General features: G+C 40.9%; 2 protein-coding genes across 3 annotated transcripts; both read left to right on the top strand.

The window, feature by feature from the left end:
* Positions 1 to 681: 681 nt before the first annotated feature.
* Positions 682 to 8376, top strand: fgf10b (fibroblast growth factor 10b). The gene is made up of 3 exons (XM_033620209.2): positions 682 to 2066; positions 7079 to 7182; positions 7531 to 8376. Exons 1-3 carry the CDS (start codon positions 1604 to 1606, stop codon positions 7720 to 7722), a joined length of 759 nt encoding a protein of 252 aa, XP_033476100.1. The 5' UTR covers positions 682 to 1603; the 3' UTR covers positions 7723 to 8376.
* Positions 8377 to 12299: 3923 nt separating this feature from the next.
* paip1 (poly(A) binding protein interacting protein 1) lies at positions 12300 to 20269 on the top strand. 2 transcript variants are annotated; one of them, XM_033618469.2, is made up of 11 exons: positions 12300 to 12711; positions 14474 to 14625; positions 14897 to 15094; positions 15243 to 15355; positions 15630 to 15741; positions 16064 to 16189; positions 16286 to 16392; positions 16828 to 16945; positions 17055 to 17109; positions 18007 to 18085; positions 19163 to 20269. In XM_033618469.2, the coding sequence occupies exons 1-11, from the start codon at positions 12513 to 12515 to the stop codon at positions 19248 to 19250; spliced, it is 1347 nt and encodes a 448-aa protein (XP_033474360.1). In that variant the 5' UTR covers positions 12300 to 12512; the 3' UTR covers positions 19251 to 20269. The 2 variants fall into 2 exon arrangements, with proteins under 2 accessions (XP_033474360.1, XP_078026721.1); XM_078170595.1 differs by having other exon boundaries at positions 12307 to 12711; positions 14537 to 14625.
* The last annotated feature ends 5442 nt before the right edge of the window (positions 20270 to 25711 follow it).

Genomic DNA, 25711 nt, shown 5'->3' with positions numbered 1-25711 from the left:
CTAGTTCACCTAGCACCACTGTGCTAGCTAACGTTACAACTCTGCTGAGCAGGACGGCAATAATGCTTCCATTTCGCACTGTCACAAGCACGAGCCTCTCGTCCAGGAGTAAAATTTCTGGTGCTTTGAGTACCACAAGCCGAGTGCCATCTAGTTCCATTTTATTAAAGAGAAGGCAGACATCTCCATGACAGATATCTCCAACACTCGACAACTCGCACCAAAACAAACCAAACAAATAAACAGCACTACAGGTAAGAGGAAAAATATGGAATTTGGATTTTGGGGTGAACCGCCCCTTTAACCTAGACCCCTCTTTTTTTGCAGCATACACAGTAAAAACCAAACCACCCTTTGATTATTCAATAAAGCAATCATCAGTACAATCTGTAGCCGTAGGGACTGATCCAATACTATCAGACGGCTTCTTCCTGCCCTGCTGCATCTACTCAGATAAACCCTGCTATCACCTCTCACCCACTCTCATAAGTTAGATATGCTTGTATGTAGGCATGCACACACACACACACACACACACACACGCAGAGCAGTACTTGCTCCCATATGTGAGAGGGGAAGTTGAGTAAAGGAGGGAGGGATCAAATAACTTAAGAGTCACACAGCTACACACAACACAACACAGTCATTTTCTGTGATCACCCTTCAGGTGAGGAGATCACACCAGGAATCCTCATATCAAGGACCTAACGAACACGAGGCAGACAACTCTGACTCAACCCTGAGACAGAGAGAGAGACCTCCCCAGTCCGTTACCTCGATGCTGCATGAAGGTGGAGTCATTTGGGGGTAAAGACAGAGACAGAGAAGGAGAGTGGGAGAGAGATGAGGAGAGAGCGAGAGGAGCAGGGCAACAGAAGAAGACAGATGGATTATCTGACATGCACCCGGATTGACCAGCGTTCCTCTTTAAGTCTTAAATCCTGTTTTTCCTCCTCAGAGTGAAATCTGAAAATGCTTTCCTGCACATGTGGAGTGTAGAGCTTTCGGACAGGTAGATTGTGTGGTGCACTTTTTTTTAATCTACTGGAACTAAGGAATTTTACACATGGTAAACTTACCACCTGGATATCAGTGAACTTTATATTTTTTTCTTTGACTTTGTTTTCTGAAACTAAGCAAGTGCCTGGAAACACGAGGGTCACACAGGAGCAGCCAAGCATAATAGTCAAAATTTCACAAACAATTTAGAGCGAATTAGGTGACGGGAGAAAAGTGGAAAAGCAGGTTTGTTACTGGAATACACACAAATAGTAATTGGTGTGTTGTTTTCCTGCTGAATCTTTCGTTCAGACTGATTTACTTTCCAAAACAGAATTTTTGATCTCCAGCCTAAAACCTTTCAACAGTGGAGACGAGATCTCTGTGGAGTATCAGCTTGAGACACAGTGACTTGTTAAACAGTCATTACTCTATCAAAAGTAATTCAGAGGGAAAACTAGGAATTTCAGACTCTGCAGGGGGACCATCTCTCCCAGTCTGGACTGTGGAGGGCTTCCCTCCCTACCCTCCCAGCCTATCCTCGCCCCCAGCAGCATGTCCCAGGCTCTGAGGCTGCCTCTAGTCCTCCACACAGCACACTACCATGATCAGATGGGCTGCTGGAGGGAGTAAGGCTGCCTCTGCCTCGTCCTGCTCCAGGGCTGGGCTAGGGGCTCGTTCTGGTTTGGAAACCATCCCCAGACAAAGGTCAACATCAACACTGCTTCCCTCCCTGTCTTTGCCTCTCCTAGTTGCCCTGGTGGTTTTTTCCCTCTCCCTACCCGGGGCAGCCTGCCATAACCTCCGCAGGGACAAACCAAGACTCGCCAACCCACGAACTCTCAGGGTTCCACTGAACATTTCAGAGGCCGAGGTTGTCTCTAGGCCCAGGGCCACTGGGGGCCCCCTGGGTCGGACTGGGGGGCTGCAGGGTAGGCATGTGCGCAGCTACAATCATCTCCAAGGGGACATGCGGAGGAGGAAGCTGTTCTCTTTCCAGAAGTTTTTCCTGAGGATCGATAGGAACGGAAAGGTCAATGGAACCAAGAGCAAAGATGACCCCCTCAGTAAGTAACTCACTGTGTAGCACAATGGAGAAAAGTAGACAAAAAAAAGACAGAATCAGACCCAAAGATGATCTGAGTGTCTGTGGTGGCTGCAAAAGTTCATTGTGACCCCAACGAAGGCTTATTTGAGCTAAAACATCGGTTTTAACCTTCCAAATTGAAGTGTGAACTCAAGGCTTTTATCCTTTGCAACCAAAACTGTATTCTGCATAATAAAAAGCACCTGTTGATTGAAGTCAGGGATGTTTCTGGCACAAGGAAACCCTCTTAAATGTTATTTTTAATTTGAGAAATTAGATTTTCCTTAAGAGAAAAAGCTTGTCCCCCCAAAACACCAACACAAATACATAAATTAGATATATAACTTGGCGTAAACACTGAATTTAAACAAAAAGCATTATTCTTCGTTCATTTCCAAAGACCGCCAGCCTGCCCATTGGTTAGTTTGGATGAAGCAAGGCCCGATTTGAGTCGTCTTTTTGTTTTAAACCAGACATCCCGCTGATATCTCTCCTGTCCAAACACTCAGCACAATGATGGTAGCTCTCAGATGGCTTAAAAAGGAGCAGGGGCAGATAACCCGGCCATTATCAGGAAGTCTTCACAGCCCTGGGTAAACAGCGCTGATAACAACCACAGAAGAACAGGGCTTCGAGAGATGGGGAGGGGGGCGTTGAGGATATGGATGTCAGTCTCATTGATGCTTTCAGACTCTTTGGGCCTCTCTGTGTGTCTGTGTCTCACTCACTCTCCCACTCACATTGCCCGCCTGCCAGCCAGCGTCAAACTAAATTACATACCCTCAGTGACAGATCAGACATTTGTTTAAAGCAGCTTGACGTGCTCACTTGGAGAAACACGTCTTTAAAGTGATTACATGTTGTATGTTTCGGGATATCAGTCAGTAAAATAGCATTAGTCTCCCAGCATTCCCCACCGCGCTCTACGTGTGTGTGCCTATCAGCCAGTGGGCACTCACATGCTCCAGTGGGTGTGTGATCATATAGCAGCCGAGGACGACACATGTGCTCACTTATTACTGACACACACACACACACACACACACACACACACACACACACACACACACACATATACATCTCTCACATGCTCTCCCTCTCTCTGCCCCCCATAGTGAGTGTATATGGAACCTTTTAATGTTCCTCTTGGGAGAGCTAAACCGCACATTCGATCAAAGTGACTTAGGGGAAATGGCACGGGAGGCAGAATGTCAAGGGAGATGTTTGTTTTGACAAGGTCATGACAGAGGCAACTTTATTTACTGTCCGTATTACATTGTGATGCCTTTACTGCCGCCTTTTTCAGTAGTTTCTTTTAAGTTGTTAAACTGAAGTGGAGGAAAGAAGCCTGACTCAGTTTATCATAATAGTGGCGTGTGAATTCACCTTAAACTTTATGTATGTTTGGAAGCTGATTTACCGCTCTTGTCTTCTGCCTTCATTGACCTGCAGCTTCTCATTTTTAGGAGCGTGAGTTGCCTTTTTCAGAAGTCAGTTTGAGTTAGTGCAGGTTGAGCGTCGGTGAGGGAGGGGAAAGGGAGCACAGGGGACTCTCTAGAGGTACAAGTTCATGAATGACATGGCTGAACATCATTGTGGGCCACATCAAAGCCGCGCGTCTTCAGTATCAATGGTGGTGCCATCAAAAAGCTGTGTCCTGAGGGGGTCTGAGGACACTGTGTGTGGATTATGTGCCCTTGTATCAGGTTCTCACGGTAAAGGATACTACACAACAGCAGCTTCAGTCTTTGCTCTGGCCCCTGGGGCTAGACATGATCCTAGGGCTGACGTCCTTTGTAGACCCTCGATGGTCCCTTGAAGTGACAAATATCAAGGTTTTTTTTTTTTTTTGCAAGGAATGGCTTCTCCTGAGACACGCTGCATTTAAATTTTGCAATAGATTAATTTATATATGATTTGTCTAAAAGGTGTGTGGGATGTGGAGGCTTTGGTTTTGGGTGCTGCCTGTGGCCCTGCGAGGACCCAACTCACTGTCTGTTAAAGAGCCAGTATCCAGCCTCCCACAGATTTATGGGGATGCCAACGCAAAACTGTCCCACATGGCTTTCCAACCCGCTGGGAGCCTGTGCTGAGGTTACAGAGAGGCAGAAGGAAAGGGAGGGAGATTATGTTCAAGTCAGCTAATCTGCATAGTACAGGAAGTACTTGATTAAAAAAAATCTATGATTCACAGCTGAGTTCTCTTGAATTTAACTAGCAGCTCCGAGGGAAACCTTGCTAAATAAGACAAAAGGCAAAAGCTTGGCAGTTAAAAAGTTTGGGTAATTATCCACGGCTGGGACGGTGTGAGAGGGTGAGCCTGTCAAGACTGTGTGTGTATGTGTGAGTGTGTCGGGCCACCAGTTGTGTTTCAGTGCTGTAGGGGCCAGGCCATGTGTGCAAGATGCTTCTGGACATGGCTCAAGAAGAAGTGTGTATATACGTTACATGTGTGTGTCTCTGTGCACATGCATCTCCTTTAATCAAAGCAGTGGCCTTTTTGCGTGGGAAAAAAACAGATGGCGTTCTTATGCAGGAGAGAGATGTATAGGTTTTCTCTGAGGTGGGGAAGAGGATGGATATCCCTTCTGTGTAAATACACTCAGTGTGGTCCTTATCAAGTGTTATTACTACATATCCTGATTTACGCCTCGCTCCACTCCACTTTTCTGCATGGGAATGGCACCAATCAAAATGTACATTCAAACGTATCTGCGCAAATGTTTTTTCGGGCAGCCCGTGAGCATTAATTAAAGAAAGGAGCAAAGTGAGAAAGAATAACAACGAAAGCTGCAAAGCACATTGTTTTTGGCATCCCACTGTGGAAAAACCACCTTTAATTCTCACTGGCATTGTGTGCCTCCATTCCACAACCAACGCACCATTTACTGTTGTAACTCCAAACAGAGCGTATCAAATAAGCCGCACATTAGGAAAAAGCAACCAGCATGCAAAAGAAAAACTGCTGTCTCCCCATGTAAACAGCTGAACCTTGCCGCATCACTTAAGGCTACATTTTTTTCAAATGTGGTTTGTAAAATTTTCCCCATTCAAAGTATTGTTGTCACATTTAATGCTTAATGTTGTAATCTGGAGGAAGCTTATTGCAGCCATAAGCTCATTACTCTCCACCTGTGGGCCGAGTTGAGCGTTCAGCAGAGAACAGTGAATGGAGATTTTGTAGTTTCACAGCCAGGTTGGCTTTGCAAGTTGTGTGCAAGTGCACATTCACCTGCTACAATATCAGCTCTGTGTGTGCGAGTGCGTTTGTGAGTGCATGTGTGTGTATATACAACCTGTCTCGCCCCTGCCTCCGGTGGCTGACTTTGATCAGTGATCATTACAGCCTTACTAATCCTCACTCCACCCCCAGTCTCACTGTCATGGCTCCTCTGTCCTCCTCTGTTCTCCTTCCTTTCATCCCTCCCATGTTTACAGAGCAGCCAGAGACTGCCATAGATTGTCTTACATCCTCACTCCATACCCGACACCCGATCCCATACAGAAACCAGCTCCTCTTAGATCTTCAATGGCTGTTGTGTCACAGTCCCCACCACCGCCTTGCCGCTTCAGACCTCACTGCCCCGAGGTGCCACTGTTTGAACTAGAAACTGATACAGTCAAGACCTCACGGACGAGGAGAGAGGCTGCTGTATTTTTAAGAGAGAGGGATTGTTCTTTGGGGGCACACCTGCGTCCTCCACTGTCCACTCATGTACCAGGCTGGCAGCCTCAGAGGCCCCCCAGCCACCGGAGAGTGGGTCTGACAGCAGAGCGGGCTGCCACACAAACAGTCATCAGACAGAGGAGGGGCTGCAGATCTGATCAAAGGATGTCGTCGACTCTCTGGAGTTCACACCCCACGCTAGAGTGTGTGTCTGAATGTGTGTGTGCGTACACATGTGCGCTTATCGGGATAAAATAACGACAGCTCACAGGAAGTGGGGAAAGGAAGTCAGGGAGGGAGGCATGAAATCAAACATGCCATGGGAACAGGGGAGGTTAACTCACACTCACACACACACACACACACACACACACACACACACACACACATACACATAAAACGAGACAAGTGGGTTCTGTGGTCAAAGGACACATTAGGAAGTTATATCTCTCTGACCTCTGATACTGAGACCACACAAATAACCACAGCTGTCTGTGGCAAAAGCATGCCCTTGTTAACTGGGGTATAAATTAGCCCCTCTAATAGCCTATGAGAAACCTGAATTGCTTGCATAGGGACTTGGAAACCTAAATACCAAACAGAACATAAACAACCTGAGAGTCTCTGTGGTATCCACCTATTAATTTTCAAACTAAATGGCCTGCGCAGCTGGAATTTGTTACACAGGTGTAGGCTGTAAAGTAACTTTATAATATCACTGAAATGATAAATGTGCCCGAAGAATAATTGTGACCTTATGCAGCATTCCCACACTGTGTGGTTCCACATGTACATGGCCTGAAATGAGCGTGCAATATGTTGTTATCCATTAGTTGCCTTCGCTGATGCCTGTAAAACTTTATGGATATATTAGTTTTAGTCTTACCCACAGCAACTATGAGTCAGGAAAATATTATCACCTCTACTTCCTCTGTTTTCTATTTGTCTTTGTGAACTAAAAAAATGAAAAAGAAAAAGTTTTTTCTCTGGCATTTCAGTTCAAACTTCTTGGAAACACATAGTTGAAAAATCGTTTTACTCGTAGGTGTAGATTTTTCAGGGGGGTCGGTGCAGGGGACAAAATATTCACAACATGTGCATTTGCTCCCCCACTAGAAATATGGAAGTAGCAGCACTTTTTTTGACATTTACACTATAATTTGATGCAGAAAAGGCACAAATTGTTGCATAAAAAAATCACCAGAATGCATGAAATTAAGTGTCCCCCCCACAATGCTGAAACACAACCTACGCCCTTGATTTTACTCATGTGCTCTCTGAATGTTGACACATATTGATACAACTGTCTTTTTGCTGAACCCTAGGTATTCTGGAGATCACATCGGTGGATGTGGGAGTGGTGGCCATCAAAGGGCTGAACAGCAACTACTATCTGGCTATCAGCAGGAAGGGAGAGGTGTACGGAGCGGTTAGTATCCGGGTCAGGGGTCAATCATGATGCTCCAGAGAGAGAGATAGTGTTAGATTCTTCTGTCCTTATCAAAGGAGGCCTTATCTTTACTTCTCTAACTGCTGGGTCAACAACTAGGCCAGTGCATGCACACACGTTAACCTCTAACTGTGCAATTTTCAAAGTGCACACTAGCTTCTGCCCAGGCACACAAAGCAAAGCATGCGATGTAGATTAAGGAGTAGTAAATAAACAAGGTACCATGTGCAACCACAATGGATTTGCACAAGAAAATGATCTGTGTTTTGCCTTAACCTCACATGCCGGGGTTTTAACACTGAAACGTGATACCTACTGTTTTTCCAGAGAGAGTTCGGTGTCGACTGCACCCTGAAGGAGCGGATTGAGGAGAACGGCTACAACACGTACGCGTCAGCTGAGTGGAAGAACAAGAAGCGGCAGATGTTTGTGGGCCTGAATGTCCACGGGAAGCCGCTGAGAGGGAAGAAAACCCGCAGGAAGAACACGGCCACCCACTTCCTTCCAATTATGGTGTGAGCTGGAGGACTTGAGCGGAGGAGGAGGATATGCAGCACTGGACAGAGAGGTTTTCAATACTGAAAAAAAGCTGTAAAATAAAGACAATCACTGAGAAATCTCTCATTTGGAAACAAGGCACTAACACTGTTACACACAAATATGGTCTCTGCCCTTGACTTTGACTGAGATCATGTACTTTATTTGGTGGGAGACAATGATTTCTGTGTTTTCTGTGGCACGGGATGCAATATTTATCCTTTTTTTCTGTGCCAAACACTTTGCAACTGGAGTATGTGTGTGATGTGGACAACACAGGAGATACTGTCCCATCTAATGTACTGTGGTAGATGCAGAAGATGTTATTTATAATCCATATGCTCCTGTGAGACACCAGATAATCCGCAACATAAAGAGGAGAGATAGAGAATGGATAAGATGAGGGAAATGATTGGTCAGTGTATCACGACAGCGTTAAATAATAGAGGATACACCACATTTAAAGCAAATGTTTGATACTTAACCACTGTGTTTTGACTGTATTGTAATGATTTATTTATTTTGTGAAATATTTAACTGGAGGGGAACACTTACACGGCAAGCATTCCTTTGCATTCTTTACTTTTTATAGGAACTCTATTATGTGAAAATAAAATACCACTTTCTCCTCTGCAACGCAGCCGTCTCACTTCCTCAATAAAACACCAAAAACTGACTTCACTGCAAGTGGTGAGAAAACCTGGTGAACGTTCAGGTCATGGTAAGTCTATTCTTATCTTTCCCTCTGAGGTAGGGAGGGACAAAAGGCAACTATTAATGCCTAGCCAGATATTCCATGTGGCAACCATTGCGCTAATGATTAGCTCCCAAACAAACGGGAAACATACAGACCGACCACAACAGAATGGGAGGGAGGGGACTTCCGTGGTATGGCCTGTAGATGCTGACATCATTTCCTAATATCACCACATTACTGTAGAGCTGTAACATTCCCTGATTGCAGGAGAGATTGAATAGTAAATACGTAGCAAAAAAAAAATAGATTTGTCATGTTGCTCTGCATCACTAAGGCCAATAGGTTTCTGGAGGGCCTGAGTGTGTGCGGAGGCAGAAATGTGAATGAGGGAGAAAAAGAGACATGACCTGTGTCTGACCACCCACTTCCCTCAGTAATCATCCACAAACACACTAATCAATGACAGCTGCCTTGATGCAGGATCAAAAGACCGCAGGGAGAACATTAACACCACAGGCTTCCGGGCCTCATGTTCTCGTATCCCGCCTCTGTGAACATCCATCTCAGCGAGGGCATGAAAAATCAGGAGAGTAGGCCAAGACAGGAAGGTGAGAGATCGTCTTCACTCTCAAATTTATCCAAGTCGGCCCGTGACTGTGGCTCCGGAGTGCAAACAACAAAAGGTGAACTACAGGAATCCAGAGTACAGAAAAGCCTTTGCTTCAGGCTGTAGTATGTTGTCCTTTAATGTCTTCTTAAGGAATCACCACGACGAATGATTAATACCGAGGAATGCTGCAGAGCATTCCACCATGACAGTCATGGCCAATGGCAACATATGGAATACTATTTCATGACCATCTCTGCACCATACACAGCAGTGTCTATTGCATTTTCCCTGCTCTGTGCAATGTGGTGTGGCTGCTGCACCTCTGAGGCCAGATTCATAACAGCACCCTGTGGATAAACCTGTAGATTTACCTGTAGATTAGAAAGTTCAAATGAGGGCTATCGAGCGCAATGTCATAAAGAATATAAATGAAATAATCTAGAAGACTGTCTTTGACTAAATGGACTTAAAGCATTTAGATTTTTGTATTCCTTTGCTTATATTTCAAAACTAAAATTACAAGAAAAACCCAGCTGGCACTGGACGTCAATATTACATCAGAAGAACATTGAACTCTTACGTTGTACAGGCGTAAAATTTTGGGTGAAAGCAAAATCAATTTTAGTCTCCTGACATGACAACCCAGCCAACTCAGCCAACTCAGCCAATTATCAACATCTGATGACATTGGCAAACCAGCAAGTAACACACATTAGGAAGGTTAATTTGGTCTCTGGTGTGAAGCTATACCACACACAGCCTCAATAGACTTAAATTTGTCCTTAATTGCTCTGTATATACCTTAATGATGCAGTTAATAAATCACCAGGGATATAAGCTACATGTGTTCTGCTCAAACTTGAAACTCCACATTTTTTTGCATTTAAAACCTGTGGCAATGAGTATTCTCACGACCCCCCTCAACACCGATCATCTGTCACCTTGTGCATTCCTGAGATTTGTGAATGTTTGAACTCCCTCCAAGACACTGACATGGAGGGAAAAACTGCAGTAACTGCAAATAGGGGCAGTAATCAGTTTATCAAAGTGGGTCTCCGCATTTCTGGCGCGGGAATTCTCTGTGGCATAATGTGATCCAGCTTTGGGAAACAAGTGGAAAATGACTGGAGGCTAAAACAACTAATGAATACTTACACTGAGAGGTCTGGTGCAACACATGTTTGTAGTGGGCAGCTACTGAGAGAGTAGAGCAGGGAGAGAGAGGCACCTCCGTGGGGTTTGCACGGGTCCAGATTTTCCTCTGTGATGCGTAAATGTGGGTCAGTTTAATATAATTATCCAACTCTTGGTGCTTTGGCAAATATTTTAGATCAGTGTTAGGTTATATAAACAATTCAACAACCACACAAACCCTTTAACGGATCTGTTATTACTCACTCGTATTGTGCAGACAACTGGTGCCTAAATCCACAAACAGGGCTAACAGAAGCTACACTGCAGACACTGAAGTCATGTCCTCAGCATTTTTTGTGGGGGGAATATTACACAAGCTAACTTCACATAAAATCCAACATTTCCCAGTGCAAAAGCATACACTTTTTTCCCTAAATGTGAATAAAGGCAGAACAAATAAAATTTAAAAAATCATGAGCTTTAGTATTTCTCCTTCAGCATCCCTGCAAAGTAGATGGTTTTTTAAAGCATTAACAAAGATCTTGTGGCAGATAAATTTAAGAATAACTGAACAGCTGGATTTATAAATATAATGAGAACAGATTTGATTTACAAATTGTGTTGGGGTTTTACTGGAGGGATTTGAACAGCAGCTTATATGGAATGATAGTCCGGAAACATATCTTCACAAAAATACTTAAAAAAATAGCCTTGTTATTTTATAAGTTGCTTTATGTTAGTTTATACTTTTATTTCACTACATTTCAGGGAGAAATACTGTACTTTTTGCTGTATCTTATCACATAAAATAATGTCATATACTAACCAACAATAGTTGAAATTAACACTATCTAGAGCAGGGGTGTCAAACTCCTTTTAGTTCATGGGGCTTAGTTGATCTCAAGTTGGCCAGACCAGTAAAACCACTGTAGAATAACCTCAAAATAATAACAACATTCACATTTTTCATTTTCTCTTAGTGTAAAGAAGTACAAGTACATTTTGAATGTCTCTATTTAATAACAGATGATGAACAGCCTGAGATATCTTAACAAAAAAAGTGCATATTCAACAATATGTCTCAGTTTTTCCACATAATGCTGGCATCACCACACCAAACTAAAGTGGAAGCTATTGAAGAAGCAGGTTAGGTGATCCGTCGCCTTACATACAATTTACTTACCTAAAGTTTTGGCCGTACCTTAGCTGTAGGGTTTCACCAAAAGTATTTTAAAATAGAAGTCTGACACTGAGTCTTTTGTACTGGAGCTGCTGGTTGACAATATTTTGCACAATGTTCAATATCTTAAATATGACCACAGTAAGTATTTATTGTATTTTCAGAGAGCTGTATTCTGGTCAGGGTGGAAAAGCCTCTGAAGCAGCATTTTATATGAAGTAGGATACTCATTTAACTTGCTCCTGAAAGCTGCACCTCTAAGCCTTCACAACTGCTTCAATATTAGATGTGCAAAGTCATCTAGTGGGCCGGATTAGAGCTGGCCCCATGTTTGACACTCCTGATCTTGAGCAACTACAACAGTAAAATGCTACTTACACAAGTAAGCATTAGTAATAATGATCCAATAATACAATGTTCAATTAAGGAATACTCACAGGGGGCATTTTTTGCATGGTGAGTGATATGTACTTTTCCAACTAATACATGTACTTTTAGGGACTGTATAGAAACTATTAGGGTGGAGAGTGGGGTTGGATCTTGAGTTTCATTATATATATATGTATGGATGTATTATTATTAGTGCTATTATTGTTATCTATCATAAATCTTAAAAGGGAAGAATTAATCTAGCAGGAGAAAAAGGTAAAAGACCCTCACAGCATTAAAAAAAAAACATAACCTGACCACCGCCACCCTTTATCATTGTGTACTTGAGTAAAATTGTGAAAGTAGGACTTTTACCTAAATACATGCATATTTAATTTAGGTATTTCTACATTTACTTAGAGGTAAATAATCTAAATAACCTTACCGTCACTGATGAAACTGTGCTGTATTTTGAGTCTGCACAATGCACCATTAATGGCTGCGCTTCCACTCCGCGCCACCAGAGGGAGACACCTGTATTTTGATATCACGCGCTGTCATTGATAATCAGCGACAGCGAGTTTGTTGTTAAAGGAAGTGGTCAAAAAAGTTGTGTATACTGTGATACCAACCGACAGAGGGAAAAAACACCATGAAAGAGAGATAGGGCGTGTTTTGTTGTCATATAACACAAGCGATTGCTTCTACGCAAAACCCAAAGCGGTGATTATCTTTTCTTCGTCTTTCTCTGATGCTGCGCTGAGAACAAGCGAGCAGTCATCATGAACGAGAGTTTCGACCGAGCTCCTGGATCGGGGAGAAGCCGAAATCTCCCCACAGACCCCGGGCTAGCTGATGTCGTCGGGGACGGGGACATCAAAACCCAGCTTTTCAACCAAAGGGAACCGCTGAGGCAGCCGCGAACATCCCCGCCTTTCGCCGAGAACAACATGAGCGCGGCCAACGCCATTGCTGCTGGAGGTAGGGAGCTGTCAACTAGGCTAACGGTAACTGAGCTAATTTGGCTAAATAGCTACTTTCAGATTCGGTTTTGGGTAAATGCAACTGACATGACATGGCCACTAAAGGCCAGACTGTGTTTCCCTGAATTTAATAGTAGCTACAAAATTTCCTCCGGCTGACAGCTTGTCTGAGAAGCACGTAGTGGTTGAAATACTCGTTTAACCTGTTGTTAATCTGGTGTTGTCATTTAGTTAGCTAGCTGCTAACTAGCGTTCCATTAATGTTAGCTTGTTCAACCGTTAGCATTTTGGCGTTGCGACATGCACCTGTTGGATTGTTATTTCATGTGAGGTAACGCAGCGTCTAAATAAAGCTCCCACTCAAATGTCACGTCGTTGGTTAGTTACGTGTCACAGTTAAAGCTGTCTTACCCAGCTAAAACTTTGGAGAGCTAACATCCACTGCAGCTAACTAGCTTAATGTAAAGTTAGCATAATCAGAGCAAAGGGGAAGAATCAGTTCCCCTTTTAAATCTGATCAAGTATTTGGCCTTAAATTGGAGGGAAGTAAAGTAACAGTGAGGTAAATCACGGTGTAGTTGTACTGATAAAACCATATTCTTTGAGTATCAGTTTCACAGAGTAAGACCAGTGTTTGGAGCATTGGATGCCCTGTTGTGATCTGTTTCTAAAGGACTATGCCTCTGTATGGTCATGGTCAAAACCACGTGATTACATGGGCAGGTCTGAAAAGCACAACTGCATCTGTATTAAAAGTCTCCTAAAGTACATTAGTACCAACCAGTATGGGTGGAAAATGTATATATAATACCTGCATGATCCAGTACCCATTTCTGGGATGGTAGCCAACCAGCCAAACACTATCCCACTCCACTAGGTTGATGTGCACTGCACTCTAGCTGCACCTACAGCATGACCTTAAATGTTCAGTCAGGCAGTTGGGAGCTGTACCTGCACACATGCATGCGCTGCAGCACTGGGGGGCAGGTGCACACTCACTCTGCTGCCAACATTAGTCTGTGTGAAACGTGTAGTGTGCGCAGCAGCACTAAAGTCAGTGGTACATAGCAGGGAGTATTATGTATTATGTGCTGTATTGCAGCTTTACACTTATTTTTTGTACTTTCTAAACCCTGCAGGGCAGTGCTGTGTAGTGGTGTGTTCTGTTTACTTCTGGTGCACTATGCCTCTGATTTCCTATTGATCCGTGTTCGTCAGATCTCATAAAACGGCTAAAACCAGTGAAGAATTTATTCTACTAACAAGTAGTCTGTTGGTATAGCTTATTCCTCTGTGTAATAGTCTCACATTGCTGTCCAGGAAGTATCAAAAACACATCAATGAGCCACATTTTTGCAATGGGTGTCTTCATTACTATAAACATGGACACTGTAGGTTTTTTTTTCTTTATGTTGAGTCAGTCCCATTTACAGAAACCTTCTGCTGCAAATGCTTGCTGGTGCAACAAGTCTTTGGCTGAAAATGGTCTCAAACAACAGCACAACGTACTCCTGTTTGACTTAAGTTTGTTAAAATTACAGTGCCCAGCTGTTACAGAGAATAAGTCAGTCTTAAAGTATATTTGTGAACCGTTTCGAAGGATTGAAATTTTTGAGTCAATAGTTCACAACAACAAGAATATATGTAGTATTACCAGCTTTATCTTTAAAGAAAAAACAGAGAAAGTGAACATGTGGGTGAAGTAGTGTCACAGAGGCTCAAATCACAGACTGAGAACATCTTTCTTCTTCCTCTTTCAGACTTTAAAAGACAGAACAAACCCCAACAAAGTGCGAATGCCAACAGTACATCTGCCTCCATAGGTTTTAATGAGGTGGATTCCTTGGTCAAGTCATCAAAGCTTTCAGCCAGTGCCCCAGAGTTTGTCCCCTCGGGAGTCAGCCAGTATGAAGTAAGAGGCATTTTACACTATCACTGCCTTTACTCTGATACTATTGCTCTTATTGTTTTATATTGTTAAACAACATGTATTGTAATGGTTCCAAGCTTCCAAGTTGGAGTCAGGAACTGTTTCAGTGTTGCATCCCTCATTACATCTGTAAAGATCAGAATATCTTATACATTGAAATGTCTAACTTAAATGTTACTTGGCTAATTTGAAGTAGCAAGACAAAGTGCTTTGGATTTTTTTTATTAATTTTTTTACTGTGATTTTTGTGTAGGACCCCTCTTATTATGATGACAATGAAAGCTACTACAGTGAACCAACCTTGGCTGAAACAGTCACAGACTTCCTCGGCCACCTGAGCTCCTCACCAGGGTCCTTCGAGTCAGATGTTGAACAGATAACTGCCATGCTCAATTCCTGGGTTACTACTGAAGAGTTGTTGAATGAGCTGGTGGAACTGATCTACACACAGGTTTGGGGCGACATATTCAGTCCAAATTGAAACGAAACCTGTCTAAACACAGCATACACTTTCAATTTAAATATAAATGTATGTTAGTGACAAAACACACGATTGTATAAGGGAGCACACTGGGTATTAAGTTTTCTTCTCATTGCAGTCGACGGCCATTCCAAACTTCTCTTACACGGGCGCCAGGCTCTGTAACTACCTGTCCCATCACCTCACTATCAGCCCACCAAGTGGCAACTTTCGACAGCTCCTCCTGCAAAGGTGATTTATTTCTGTCTTTACTGGATTTAATGTGGGTTAAAGATCTCATAACAAATATTGGCTTAACTTGTCATTAAATACAATTTCTTTATAATAGAATGTTGAAACGAAGGTGACAGTGTTGTTACAAGATGATGCAAAATCATCTGATAGAAATTTTGGTATCACACGAGCAGTAATACAATTTAAAATAACAATAAGGTCAACATGCAGAGCATCTTGACCTGTCTCTGTTCAAATGAATATTAAAAAGGAAGAATGTTGTCTGCTGTAGATGTCGAATAGAGTATGAACAGAGGGATGCAGCTGTTCGCGGAGAACTGGAAACCCAGAAGAAATTCCACTCCTTTGTGCTCTTTCTGGGAGAGCTATACCTTAACCTGGAGGTAAGAGGTTCTCTTGTTTAAATGCATTTATTTAATTTGTGTATTAAATTTTACACAACACAATCCTGACTTCCTATTTGGACCGTGGTTGTTTTGGTAACACCCTGCTTGAATTGCTGCCAGACGTTTAGGATGTCTGGTGATGCTGCTGGTGCTTTCCGTTGTATTCTGGTCACCTGTATACATGTTGTAGATCTCAGGGGAGGGATTAACTTTGCAAGTTGGGTTCATAAGCCCTTAACACAAGAATAGTTTGCCTTCAATCTTTTCATTTTATTAGTCAGTCGTTGTAATTTGTGCCAATCTGTTTTTGTGTCTTCAGATTAAGAGAGGGAAAGGACCTCCAAGTCGAGCAGATATCCTCCTCAATGGTCTGAAGGACCTGATGAACAGCCTGTTCTCCAATCCTGTGGATGCAAATCTCATCTGTGCTGTGAAACTGCTTAAGGTTTCATATCTCAATATGTTTACACATTGGTATAGAAAGCTTTCCAGGTAGTTTTGTTGTTTAGGGCGGTAATGAGAATGTGTTTTGCATTTGCAGCTGACAGGCTCTGTCTTGGATGACGCGTGGAAAGAAAGTGGGAAACCACACATGGATGAACTGATCCAAAGAATAGAGACTATTCTACTGGATGCCACCTGCAGCAGGTGTGTATATCAATGTGGTCTTTTGTGTGCAGCGAATACTCCAGGCTTATGCTTAAGGTTACGTTAGATTTAAAAAGCTTGGAACATCTGAGATGCTGCAACTTTGCGGAGACATTCACAGAGGTGTCTGCTAAAATAGTTGCACCTAATGATCATGTGTGACAGTCATCCAGCATCAAAAAGCTATGGATGAATAAATATTTCACAAAAAATGAATCAAGTATATACAGATGAGGTCTTAGGTTCAGAGTGTTATGAACAATGGTAATGAAGCCAATGTTTACCAGAGTGTTATGTTTAACACACACTGCACTTGAAACATGTGCCATCATTCAAAAATCAGCCATAACCTGGCAAAAGACTGAGCAGTTAAGAGTTAAACCCTAATAGAGGTCCTGGGTAACTCGTGTTGATACGAGAATATTTTGTCTTCAGAGATGTCAGACAGATGCTTCTAAAACTAGTGGAGTTGAGATCAAGTGACTGGGGCAGAGTCCGTGCTGCCGCAGCAGCCAGCAACGCCACACCAGACAACGACCCTAACTACTTTATGGTGAGTGTCAAATGTACCATACTCACCATTTTTCTTCCTTTTTTAAAATATTATTATTCTTTTTCATAATTTCTGTATTTCTGTTTGTCATTTGTTTTTCTCCTATTAGAATGAACCTACATTCTACACAGAAGACGGCACTCCTTTCACAGCAGCAGATCCAGGTGACTCAAGAAAACATGTACATGACAGATCAGGACAGGCTAGCATTGGCGGTGTGTCACCCTGTCTATAGCTAGCTGTGTTTAGTCAGTCACAGGCACAGTTGACATGCAAGATAACTCTCTGGTGTCTGCTTTTAAGTAATAAGTAAGAAAAAAGAATAAAATAAAACGGTTAAAAGACTAAAAAAAGAAGGCGTAACATTTCCTAATTTATTTTTTTGATATTAGAGTTATAACAGTTATATCTATAAAACAGTGGTTTTATAAGTGAAAGAATGAATCAGTTCTATAAATTGCACTGTTAAATGTTGTTTAGTATATTGCAATCGACGCAAAGGAAAAATTGGCATACTCATTTATATCAATCATGTGCACAGTTAAAACTGAAGCTATGCCGCCTTTTAATTCTAGGCTAAAATTCAAAATGGAAACAGTGTTGATAGAAATGGACTTTACATTTGTTTGCGATGCGTTATTGTGCTGATTGTAAAAAAAAAAAAATCAGTTCTCTAATTGGAAGATGGCAACATGAAGCAGTATGCAAACAGCTTTTTATTAATACTTTTGTTATTTTTATTATTAGCACTTATTTATTTGTTATGTGATATGTTATTCTCCAGCTAAACTACTATTTATTTGAAACGTTACTACAAAGTATGCTGGTTAGAAAACGGACGTTTCCTCACAAACACACTGCATAATTTATTTTAGATAACAATATTTGTAATAAATTTGCATTTTGGCTTGATTCATCCTGTTTACTCTTCTCAGCCGTCTCACTCAATAAGTCCTTTAAATTGTGAAAAAAGCAGTCATCTCCTACTTTAAATGGGAAAACATGTGCAGTCATGTTCCAGCCTCTTCTGTGTTTAAGTGTCATTGTCTCTGCTTTTACAGAATATGCTGAAAAATACCAGGAGATCATGGACAGGCAGCATTATTTCCATGACATTGATGGAGAAAATGGAAATGACCTGTAAGTACATATCACAGCAGTAAAAATAATATAGGTGGGGCATGCATGATTTTCTTTAAGTGCACAGCTACCAACTTTATTGGATGACCTGTTGATGCTTGTTGCTATGGATACCCTTCATAACACATACTTTTCCTCTTATCTGTAGTGATTTTTATAAATCTAGATTTTTTTTGGTGCGAGTTGCTGAGTGTTTGAGATATCAGCCATAGAGATGTCTGCCGTCTCTTCAGTACAATGGAACTAGTTGGCACTCGGCTTGTGGTGCTCAAAGTCCAGTTTCATGTAGGGACTGTTGTCTTTCTACTGAACTACACCTGCCAACCACATTTCTGTGCAGAAGGAAGTGTGCATCTCTTAGCTCACCTAGCGCGAGGTGATACCGTATGGATGTTTACGTCTCGCACTGTCATGAGCCTCTCGTAGACACACGCCTCCTTCTGAGCAGTGATCCGGTTGACAGGTGAATTTCAGTAGAAAGAAAGTAGCTCCTACATGAAACGGCTCACAGCAACATGTACAAGGCAAGTCTGAGAGTCATTGTCCCTTTCCAACACGGAAGCTGAGTGTCACTGTGAATGAAACTGGTCCTATCATATATACTGTATATTTCTGCTGTAGTACGTGCATTTAAAAATGTCCTCAAAGTAAGAAGTTGGGGCAGTTTCATTTCTCCTATCTGTGTTATTCTTCACCAGCCTATTGTTATTTTTCAACCCATATCTATAGAGGTTCAACAGTACCACCGTGCTGGTACATCTTGGGTCATGTGACTGCATTGTGGCTTCACACAGGTCATATAACCACCTGTGGGCCCCTGAGCTTGGCAAAAGTGTTTGACTGGCCCACAATGCAACAGGGTCGACCGTTCCCTCAGATTCAGCGTAGTCAGCAGTTCAGTGTCAAAGAGGGCTTAGCTCGCTCCTGTCCTCTCTCTCAGAACTGTGCGTGTGTGTATGAGCTTGTGTTTTTGTGTGTCGTGTAAATGCCAGTTACTTGCACATACTATCATTAGTAATACACACTCCATCTGCACATACAGTTAAAAGTAAATCACTGGTTTTGTTGTGTTCACAGATACGACTCTGAAGACGAGATGGAGCCTGAGATAGAAGAAGCTTTTGAGAATTTTTGTTTAGAATCAGAGAGGAAACGACAACAATGACGTGAGAGTGAAAAATCCGTGTGACACAACAGGCACATACTGTACTTCTCCCACTCGAGTTGCTGGAATGTTGAAAAGCGAAAGGAAACTAGCATCAGATAGGTTCAGACTTTTAATTTACTGCAAACAAGCAATTTAACAAAAAGAGCTGTTCTTAGTTGCACTTCTGACACTTTTTTCAGTCAGTGTTGATTAGTAAACGGGGACGATCAACAGGGTTTACTGTTCGGAATATTGAATTCTAACTTTTTTTTTTTTTTTTTTTTGGACATGAAAGTTCTTTCGTTGTTGTTTTAAATTCTTTCAGAAACTTATTTCCTTTACGCCTAAACTAAATGCCAAGAGGGAAATAGTGTGCTGTGGATTTTTTTTAGAGTTTTTTTTCCTGAAAAGACGGATTTTATCAGATGTGTGCATAATTTGTTGAATACTAATTAACGCCCCACGCAAACAGTGCAGGCCAAAAAAAAAAATACAGCGTCAGAGATGCGTGATCTTAATGTAAAACGCACTGTAGAAGGGTAAGGTGGTTGCTTTACTACATATACGTTGCATTTCCAGCCTTCATCTTGACTTTTGTGAACTAGCGTCTCTCGTCAGATTGCCAGTATTCAACACTATATTCAACGCTATTCACTTTCTCATTTGGCTGCAGTTGAGTGGTCGGGAACTCTGTGAAAGGCTGTGCAGTTTGAAACCTGTTGTAAGAAAACAAATACTTAAATTCAGTTATAAACAGGAAAGTGAATATAGTGAAAAAGTAAAATAACCAAATTTCTAAGAATACATGCATCTAAATTTAATTTGTTTCCTGAATGTAGCTTTAAATATCTAGACATCTTGCAGTTTGCAGTGGTCAAGGTGACATAATGCAGCTGCAACAAAGGATTTAAAGTTATCCCAAGACTGAAAGACTGTTTACCAGCAATCCATGGAGCCCATGAAAAGGAATGTTGTTTTATAGTTTGTAAATATTATTTATGGTATTGTTTGCCTGCAATAAATTCTTTATAATGTGAGAGTTTATTTGCTTGATTTGTTTTTGAGCCCTTTTGAGTCAGAAAGAGAGATTTGATGCCGAGAAACCGGCCCAATAACGCAAAGCTCTTAACATCCTGTCAGAGACAAACTGCACAAAGTTGTGTTTTTGCCTGTATAACTAACTCCATCCTGATCTGATGTGATCACAACAAAAGCTTTAAAATTATATAATATACGAATAACAACATTTCATATCAGAATAAACTAAGAAATGTCATCGTAATTTCTGTAACATGTCATTTTAAAGGTCTTCTTGTGGTCAATCAGATTGGTATATAGTTAGTGAAAAGGGCATTTGCAGAATTTGTCCTGTTGCAGTGTTAAAGGTCAAATTCTGTCGTCCTTAGCGTCATGAAAATGCGACTGGTTGATAGATTATCCTCTTAAGATTTGCAATGACATGACTTAATGAAATTATGTGTGTGTTATTCTTTTATACTGGCTCTATGTGTGAAATGGGGCAAAACATAATTGTAATGAAGGAGGGATGAAAAACAGGAGTGATAGCTGCCATTGGTGCAATGCTATCATGTATTTCACAACACTAGGGACATACTGTAGACCTTTAAAAATAAATCACCATGAGACATGGTCCCTCCAAATTAGCATGACAGCCACATTCTGGGGGGGTCTGGCTTATGGACTAGGGGAGGTTCATTCTGTATGTGCTGCAGCCTAAAAGAATAATTATTTTTATGCTACAGTCACATTAAACGTGAACAAACTGGCTTGATTTCTTGTAAAAACAGAGGAAGCAGGTTGTGAGCAACGGAAGAAGGAATGACCAAAATAATTAGCAAGAAATTGGTAAAAAGAGAAAATTAAAAACACGAAAATTAGTTAAAACAACAAAAACAAAACAAGGAAATGACCTGGAAAGAGTGCTTTAAAGATTATAATAATTCTCTGACATAATTTTAAAATGTAATAATTACTATACATATAGTCTTTCCCTAGCTTTCCCCAAATTTTTAAATTTCCAAATCTATTTTTATTGCATTTTGTGGGACATTTCTTACCAAGTTGCTCATTGCCTGTTTTTCCCCATGTCTTTGGCAGAAATTGAACCAGTGTTCAAAGGTTTCAATACTTACTATACTGCACAAGAAAAGTGATGTTGCTCCAGGTTTCAAAGGGTTAATGTTCCAATCCAGAGATTCTTTGTGAAGGGACTTAATGGCTGCGATCACAGCAGTTATACTGAGTTACCAGTTACTCAGGTGCAGCAGAAAATAATTCATATAAAATAATATTAAAATTGCAGTAATTCCAACCCTTTTTTTAAGTGTATCTTTTTTTTACTTTCAATGCTGTCAATGAAAAGAGACTATAGATTTGCATCTATAGCACCTCTACCACATGAAAATAATGTGATAGATATTGTATTTTTTTTTTTAATAAATAAGCCCCTTTTCTTAGGATTAATGAAAATATTGCAGCAAATAAATTTGATCAAAAGTAAAAAGGTAATCAGATAATTGCTTTAATTTTATTTTTAAAGTAACCTGTCATGTTCTGCTCTACATCTATATGCTGTGTAATGAATTCAGAAATATTTCCTAACTTCGAACAAGTCAATCTGAACCAACTCTGCCATCATGTGGTGACTTTGTGTCTGTGCAACACTTTGCAGGTCAGACTTCCACAAACAATCACCTCTGATGATTAAGTCACTGCTATTAGGACAGGAAAACTCTAAGATTTGGAAATATATTCTGTGTCCTGATAAAAGCAAGAACAAACATCATGCTCTTACAGTATCTGTAATGCAGATAACAATTTGCAGTTCTTAAGAAGATTGGTGCAGAGATACTCCAGCATGCTTATTTACAGCAAACTAGTACATGGAAAGAGAAAGCTGATTTCATTCACAAGTTTCAGACTTTTAAATGGCCCAGTTAGCCATTGTTTTGTGCTTTATGCAAACCTTAAAGTCTCTGGTTCATCAGAAACAACAATTGAAATATTGATAGACATGGATAATATTTTGACACACAACAATTGAACTGTGTTGCTTCATATTTCAAGAGTGAATCAGTCATAGTTCACCACTTGTTTTTGAATACAGTACAGTATGAGCCCAGACATTCAGAGATTAGACACCCCAAAACACCTTTACACTCTAATTATCTAATTAATCAAATCTGTGTAATTAATTTTCTTAATTCCACATGGTTTTTATTTTGGTTTAACATGTATTACCTGTACTCCAGTTTGCAGCATTTCAGCTCTATGAGCATACAAAACATTGACAGTAAATGAAATTGTAATATTGAAGGTATAGTATGCAGGAATTGTCGGCTACTCTTTGTAAACAGTCTCCCCAGTAAAAGTGAAGTGAACACCAGCCCCAGATTTACTACAATTTGCATTTCTGTCTGTGCTGTGTCCGCAACATGTGGTGTCATGTTGGATGCATGTTGCTTATGGCACCCAGCACCTGGTTGCTACTCAACCTCACCTGCACGCTATGTACAGGAACATCCCTGCAGAGTCTCTGGGTAAAGACAGCTAAATGCACCACCACACACTTCTAATGGGTCATAAACGATGACTTGGAGGAATTACTTTTGTATGAGTTCATACATTTATTTTAGGAAACTTCTGCAGAGAATATCTTTAAGAGTAGGTTTGCAAAGATTCATTTTTACCAAAGGGTTAAAAAAAAATAAAGATACAGAATAAAAAGACAGTGGTAAGTGGTAATGAGATTAATTAACCTTTGTACAAATGAACACCAATTACTGAGGAATATTATTTTAAAATCCTTCAGTGTGCACATTATGTTTAAGCTTTTGCTGCCACCTGCTGACCAAATTGAGTAATGAGTATTTAACCATTGTGGCCCAGTTGGTCAGAAGTAATCTGATGAGATTTTGGTTATCAGATTGAATCAAATCTTGAAAATAGGATGTTCAAAAAAGGATTCTGAAATCAGATTAGATCACGTAATCAAGTCTTGATTTTGATCTGGCTCATATCCTCAATATGTGTTGCTTAAAACCTTTCAGTAGGATTGGGATACCTTTGATCCAAGAAATCAGGATTACTAAATAGATTTTTAGTTTTAAGTTTAAAAAAAAAGTTAAAAAAGATGTTGTCCTGATAACATAATCCCCCAAAGATCTATCAAACAAAAAATATTTGGTTATAATCTTTGGTGGCTGCCTATATTGTGACGTGTTGTCCTATTTAGAGCACTGTTAATCTGGATTTAGTAATCTTGAAAAGTTTCCTCTGAACATTATCTAAAATGCATGCATTATATTTCAGTCATTTGCAGTCCATTTCAGTCCTTTTATTTTCAATAGCTTATATTTAATACACTACAAAGAGATCAATGCTGGCGCTGTTAGCTAAAGTTAGTGATTTCGGTGGACAGCTCCCGTGCAGCCCCCAGTCACATGCTGGCTTCCTAAATTGGCATTAGTCATCAAACCTTTGAGCCCCCCTGATTTATATTGGTCAAGTACGTAAGTGAATGCAAGCGTCTGCCTTCTCTTGTTTTCCACATATAAAAAATAAAACATCTTCGTTGCCATGTCAGAAATTCGTCGTGTGTTCAGAATGGCCTTGAAAATTCCTAGTGGTTGCCTGAGCTCAGAGGAAAATGACAAACAGACATACCATGACATTGTTTTGCCCTCAATGACACACCACAGCTATTTTCCCTGCTACAATAAAATAGCTCCTTTGTGCTTTCAAACTCTCAGCACCGAGCACACATGTATGTTGAAAGTGTAGTACACAGATCTTGGATTACACTGAAGAAAATTGCATTCTTCTCTGTGCTACAGTCTATATTTCTTTAATTTCTGTGAGGGGTACTGCACACTGAGGCATCCTGGTGACCCAGGGATGTAGGATGCATGCCATACAATCACAACAGCTCTGGTTCCAGCCCTGTTTGGGATCTTGTTGCGTTTCATCTCCTCTCATATCGAGTGTCAGAAACAAAAATCAATCATGGGGCACTGCTTGAAACTAGGTAGCACACTGTACTGTGGTTGCCCTGTCACATTTTAAATGTAGGATGTCATGTTCTTAGCATACTGTTTCACTGTACTTACAATGCCTCGCCAGGAGGTCGTGTAAATTGTTAGCATCTGCCAGTTGTTACTACTGTGGACCATTTTTGGTTTAAAAAATGGAAACACTCTCTCACAAGTCTGTCTCCAATTTATTGCCAGCAAACACTTGTGGCACTTATCAAGACCAAGCACAGCGTACTGTTTCACTATAGACGTATATACTCTATCTTGGTAGACAGAAATAATCTTAACTTGCATGTGAATGTGTTTTTAATGTGTGTGAGTGTGTGTCATCTGTTGAGGAAGCACATTGCTCCCTGCTGATATCTTAATCTGCAAACCACTGGCTGCCAACTCATGACTTGCATAACATAATGTATCCTCTTACCCACATTTACAGCATTCATCACTTCCTGTGCTTCTCTTGAGGATTGTTGGGATGCACCTGTGCAAATCTAACAAAAAAATTTGTGTGTGTGTGTGTGTGTGTGTGTGGGGGGGGGGGGGGGGGGGGGGGGGGTCATGTGACAGGACAGTAGCTTCACCCGCAAGTCACATTGCCTCCATGTCTGTGTGCAGTCATTGACTCGTGAGCCCCTCTGAGCCGGCTGGATGTGACTGCTGTCTGGCTCACAATGCAGCAGGGAAAACCTGGGCCTTAGATTCCCACTGGTCAGCAGATGGGTGTGAAAGAGGGATTAGCGCTGTGCTACAGTCCACCCAGAATTCTGTGTGTGTGTGTGTTTCTGTAACTGTATTCATGTCTCTGCATATTGCATAATGTTTTTTATAACATAGGAATTTGAGACAAAAACTGTCAAACAAGCGCTAGAGACAAAATCTGTTTAATACATTTCATAAATATTTCAATTTTATACTTGTTATGAGTTTGTTGTCCGTTTGCACATATTGTTTTTGTCCTTCTCATACATATCTAATATTTTTCAGTGTAGGTTTCTCACAATATATAACAGTTTTTTTATTTCACTGTTGGTCCCTTTTTATTTATTTGGCATTTAAACTTTTTTTTTTGTTATTAAATATGTTAATTATTCAAAGTATACATTTATGTCATTTTCATTTGCAATTTCTGTCAATGTGGTTTTTTGTTTAGTAGGGCTGTACCAATATATCATGTGACCTGTGTCACACCTGTTTCCAACACATTTTACACCCTGATGAAGACTCTCTAGTTGAAACACGATGGATTATCCATGTATTGATAAAGGATTTTTAACTACAGTCAGAGTACCTCAGATGCATTTTTGGACTGCCTGCCTGTACTATGGACTTTTTGCCCCATCCTCAAAGAACTAATGCAGAGTCTTAATCCAGTGCAGTACTCCCTATTTTTTCCTCATTTTCAGAGACAAAATCTGTGACTTCAGT

Source organism: Epinephelus lanceolatus, chromosome 9, assembly GCF_041903045.1.
Source record: "Epinephelus lanceolatus isolate andai-2023 chromosome 9, ASM4190304v1, whole genome shotgun sequence".
Taxonomy (NCBI): domain Eukaryota; kingdom Metazoa; phylum Chordata; class Actinopteri; order Perciformes; family Serranidae; genus Epinephelus; species Epinephelus lanceolatus.
Note: the sequence above shows the minus strand (reverse complement) of the source record. Positions and strands in the feature narration are given on the sequence as shown.